The 5,597-nt window shown below is 36.9% G+C and overlaps 1 protein-coding gene across 1 annotated transcript in view; it reads right to left on the reverse strand.

The window, feature by feature from the left end:
* The window catches only part of IPO8 (importin 8), a 77,697-nt gene that overhangs the window by 55,350 nt on the left and 16,750 nt on the right, over window positions 1-5,597 (reverse strand). The window contains exon 2 of the mRNA XM_006874768.1: window positions 2,893-2,974. Within this exon, the coding sequence (XP_006874830.1) occupies window positions 2,893-2,974 (82 nt within the window). The remainder of the gene's footprint in view (window positions 1-2,892; window positions 2,975-5,597) is intronic.

Consider the following 5,597-nt stretch of genomic DNA (forward strand, 5'->3'; position numbering starts at 1 on the left):
GAGCAGACTTGCAGAATGTGCCCTTTGGAGATGTAAATTATTATATATGCCTGAGTGGGTTTTTTTGTTTGTATGTTTTTTAAAAAAGCTAAAGTAGATAGAAATACTTTTAACTGATGGTATATGGAGGGCATTATAATCAATGTAATGAAACAAGTTATATGAATCGTTGAATGTGAAACTGAAGATGTGCCCTGTAAACTTTCACTCAATCCACATTAAAAACTTTAAATTTAAAAAAAAACAAAAAACTTTATTACCTAAGTTATTAGGATTTAAGTGTATACATAGTTAATGAGGAGATTGAGCATTCAAACGCACTGATGACAGGAAAAGTAAAAAGCAATGATTGATAACACTTAGAATTCTAAATATTATTATCATTAATATCCACTGACCTTTCTTATCATTTGCACTATGAAACATGCCCGCAAGTACCCTATGACATGTGCAAGAATGCTCATTTTAGCCTCAATATCAACAACAAAAGAACTCTGGTACGTAGTGGTTATGAATCAGGCTGCTAACCTCAAAGTCAGAAGTTTGAAACTACCAGTCATTCCGTAGGAGAAAGATGAGGCTTTCTGCTCCCATAAAGATATACAGTCTCGGAAACCCTATGCAGGGTCATTATGAGTTGGAACTGACTCCACAGCACGTAACCACGATCAACAACAAATAGACACATAAAATCCATCAATAAGAAGTTGTTTACAGAAACTATAGAAGAACACAAGAAATACTGAACAGTTGGTACAAAGAATGAGTAATTCTTTAAACACACTAAGACCAAAGAAAACAATAAAATAGTATATGCTATACAGGGTTGCTGTGAGATGGAACCAACTCAACGGCACTTGTGTGGCGCTGCAGGATAAGACAATGGACTGCAAAGTCAGTTTGAACTGCAAGCCACTCCTTGGAAACCCTATACACAGAACTAACTCACTGGCACTTAACAACAACAACACAGATGTGCTTTTAAAGATAGCCTATCTAGTAACGTAGTGGTTACAAGTCGGGCTGCTAACCTCAATGCCAGAGGTTCGAAACTACCATCTGTTCCGTGGGACAAAGCTTTCTGCTCCCATAAAGATTTACAACCTTGGAAACCCTATGCAGGGTCACTGTGAGTCAGAACCAACTCCACGGCACATAACCACCACCACCACCACCATCTACAGGAGGAGTCTTGGTATTGTGCTGTAGGATAAGCACTGCACTGATAACCACAAGCTTGGTGGTTCAAACTCACCAGCCACTCCTATACAGGGTCGCTATGAATCAGAATCAACGTGACTTAACAGCACTGAACACCACCACCACCATTATCTATGGGAAATAAAGAACTGAAGAACATGTACCAAAGTTGATAGCAGTTCTTTGAAAGTAGGATTAAGTGCAATTTCATGTATAAATTCTGTATTTTTGCAATGTCTATTTTCATGTAACAAACAATAAATTTTTCAGTTAGTCTTAAATACAATTTTTTTAAAGCTTCAGAGGAACTATAAACTCTTGAGTTGTTAAAATAGATAAAAGATTCTAATAACAAAATGCAGTTTCAGAACAGCCCTAGTTAATAAACCCAAACCCATGGCACATAGCCAAGTCTTGACTCGCAGCAACTGCACAGGACAGAGTAGATCGGACCACAGGGATGCTACGGCTGTCCGTATCTTTACAGAAGCACACTGTCACATCTTTCTTCCACAGAATGGGGTGGTGGATTTTAACCACTGACCATTTGGTTAGCAGCCGCACTTAGCCATTGTGCCATCAGGGTTTCTTCTATTTAATGACACAACTGAGAACCAGAACGTCAACAAATTTATACAAAAGTCTTAATGAATCTTGCAAAGCTAACAATAACACCAAGGTGAATGTTTTCCATGAGTGTTTCTTTTTTATCTTAACAACAAATGGATTTTTTAGGAAATCATATATGCTGTTGTAAATATTTTCTCAAAGTTTAATAATTCCTAGCAATTTTCAGTATAATAATCAAACAAAATTAAATAATTTTATCACCATTTACCTAATGTAAATGACAATTATTTCTGAGTGATGAATGTTTGGTGGTTTTGTGTTTTGATTTTTACTTTCTTCACCGTATTTGGGGATTTACAAAATTATTTATAAGAAGAATATGTCCTTATAAAAAAAAGTCTTTAAATACGTGTGTTCCTTACTCTCTTCTCAGAACTCTTGATGCTCCAAGGCTTTCTCCATTTTTTAACCTTCTAAGCTCTAATGATCGGGATTGGCCCAGAATCGGGCAGTGTTTCGTTTTGCTGTGTTTAAGATCACTATGAGTCGGTATCAACTCGATGGCATCTAACAACAACAAGCTCTAATGATAAGTCCATTAAAAAAAAAGAAAAGAAAAACAATGCCCAATATTACAAACAACCATAAAGTCCCATAGACATAAAGTAACTTTCCTGGTTAAAGCAAAGGTCCAGCTCCTCAGTCATTTAGTTAGGTACATGTGTTCAATAAATAATACCTCCATGATCTGATATATGAATGGAACTCAAATTCACATGTGTATATTCATGGTTCTAATCTATGGGCCAAAGGCAATCAATAATCAGAAATTAGGGAGATTAAGCTATTAAAATTGGGAAAGGTAGGGAAAGAATGACAATGTTATAGAGCACAGGAATTGGTAGAGGAGGAGGCAGAGGAAGAAAGAAAGAGCTAGGAGTATTTGAGAGCTCAAAATCTACCTTAACATTCCAGAGGGGTAAAAAGTGAGCTCTTATACCATGAGAATACGGTATGCAAGTTTCCTATTTTTTCAAGAAATCATAAATGCTTAAAATAAAGTTCAGTTCTACTTTCATCTGTAAATAAATTCACAAAAGATTTTTAAAAAACTCAACTTACCTGCCTGACGTACTGGGAATTCCACATGGTCAGAGACTATAATCCGAAGTAAACTGGGGGCAAAATTGATAATCTTGTAGGACTGAAATTAAAAAGAAATATTTTATAAAATATAAGAATATAAAGGAACTTTTACTGAATACACAGCTGCTCAATTTTTTTTTAAATTATTTATTTATTTTTAAGAGAACCTCTCCAGGAGGGTAGTGGCCCCATAGGATAAGCAATGGCCTATGTAGCACAAGATCTGTGGTTCAAGTCCACCAGCCATTCCATAGAAGAAAGCTGTAGCTTTCTGCTTCCACAAAGATTTATAGCCTTGAAAACCCTATACAGAGTCATATGAGACAGAACCAACCCCATAGCACTTAACAACAACATTCTATTTTTGAGGTCTGGTGTTGCACCATAGGATAAGCATTTGCCAATCGCAAGATCGGCAGTTCAAACCAACTAGCCACTCCTCAAAAACCCTATTCAGGATTGCTATGAGTTGAAATCCACTTGACGGCACTTAACAAGAGAACCTCTTCTTCAAGGCAAAATGAAAATTACTAAAACACTTCCAAGTCAAAAAACAAAAAAAAATCCTTAAAGAATAATCCTAGAAGTTAAATTGATTTTAAAAAGGATATGAACATTTTTATTATTTTCATATAATTGCCAAAATGCTCTCCAGGAAGGGTGTGTGAATTTATACTCTCAACAATAATATGAGTGCCCAGATATCCAAGCAGATATTATCATTCCTTTAAAACTTTAAAATCTTATTAGTATTTTAAGTTACAGTTCCTCTATTACATGAGCGACTGAATTCTTTTCATGTCTGCAGGCTATTCCTCTTCTGCAAATTCCTTGGTCCCTTTATTCTTTTGTAATTGAAATATCTGTTTCATTCATAATAAAGGCTAAGAGCTATTTACAAATTTTTAAATACCCACTCTATATTTTATCTTTGTCACAATTGTTTCTTCCCAGATTATTAGTGCTTTTCATTTTGTTTATATTTCTTAAGGAAAGAAAATTAGAAAACAGAAGATCCAACATAGACAAACAAATGAGATGATGTTAAATAGCTGTGGATGAGATGTAAAGGGAACCAATCCATATAGGAACAGTGTGACTCAACAGCCAAACAAGAGTTGAGAGTTATCATCATCAAGTTGCCTACTATAATGATACAATTTCTGTTCTACATTTCCACCTAGAGTTGTGCTCCACACTTTGGCCTAAACCTGAGTTTGGCTATGGTGATATTTTGTTTTGGTGTTAGGACCAATGAATCAATTCCAACTCACAGCAACTCCACAAGTAGAACAAACCTCTACCAACAGTGCACCATCCTCACAATTGTTGTGTTTGAGCCCATTGTTGTAGCTACTGTGTCAATCCATCTTGAACATCTTCCTCTTTTCTGGTTGACCCTCTACTTTACCAAGCATGATGTCCTTCTCCAGAGACTGGTCCTTCTGACAATATGTTCAAACTACAAGAGATGAAGGAACTATTGTTGTTTCCAAGGAGCAATTCAGCTGTACTTCTTCTAAAACAGATATTTTCATTCTTCTTTCATGATACTTTCAATATTCTTCACCAATTGTTGTTGTTGTTAGGTTCCATCAAGTCGGTACCGATTCATAGTGACCTTATGCACAGCAGAACGAAACACTGCCTGACCCTGGGCCAATCTCACTACTGTTGCCACGCTTGAGTTCATCGATGCTGCCACTTGGCCAATCCATCTCATTAGGGGTCTTCCTCTTTTTCTCTGACCCTCCACCTTACCAAACATGATATCATTCTCCAGTAACTGGTCCCTCCCAATTATATGTCCAAAGTATGAGAGATGAAGTTTGGAAATCTTGGCCTCCAAGGAACATCCTCTGGCTGCACTTCTTCCAAAACGGATCTATTGGTTCTTTTGGCAGCCCATGGCACTTTCAATATTCTCCTCCAACACCATAACTCAAACGCATCAATTCTTCTATGGTCTTCCTTATTCACTGTCCAGCTTTTGCAGGCATATGAGGTAACTGAAAATACCATGGCTTGGGTCAGGCGCACCTTAGTCCTCAAGCTGACATCTCTGCTTGTCAACACTTTAAAAAGGTCTTGTGCAGCACATTTGCCTAATGCAATACGTCATTTGATTTCTTGACTGCTGCTTCCATGAGTGTTGATGGTTGATCCAAGAAGAATGAAGTCCTTGACAACTTCAATCTTTTCTCCGTTGATAAGAATGTAGTTGATTGGTCAAGTGGTGAGGATTTTTGCTCTCTTTACATTGAGATACAAACCATACCGAAGGCTGAAGGCTGTGCTCTTTAACTTTCATCAGTAAATATTTTAAGTCTTCTTCACTTTCAGCAAGCAAGGTTGTATCATCTGCATATCGCAGGTTGCTAATGAATGTTCCTCCAATGCTGATGCCACGTTTTTCTTTATAGAACCAGCTTCTTGGATTATTTGCTCAGCATACAGTTTGAATAAGTATGGTGAATACAACTTTGTTGCACACCTTTCATAATTTTAAAGCATTCAGTGTTCCCATGTTCTGATGGAACAACTGTCTCTTGGTCCAGGTATAGATGAGCACAATTAAGTGTTCCAGAATACTCATACTTCGCAATGTTGTCCATAGCTTGTCATGATCCACACAATCAAAAGCCTTTGCGTAGTCAACAAAGCACAGGTAAACATCTTTC

Source organism: Chrysochloris asiatica, unplaced genomic scaffold, assembly GCF_000296735.1.
Source record: "Chrysochloris asiatica unplaced genomic scaffold, ChrAsi1.0 scaffold00299, whole genome shotgun sequence".
Lineage (NCBI taxonomy): Eukaryota > Metazoa > Chordata > Mammalia > Afrosoricida > Chrysochloridae > Chrysochloris > Chrysochloris asiatica.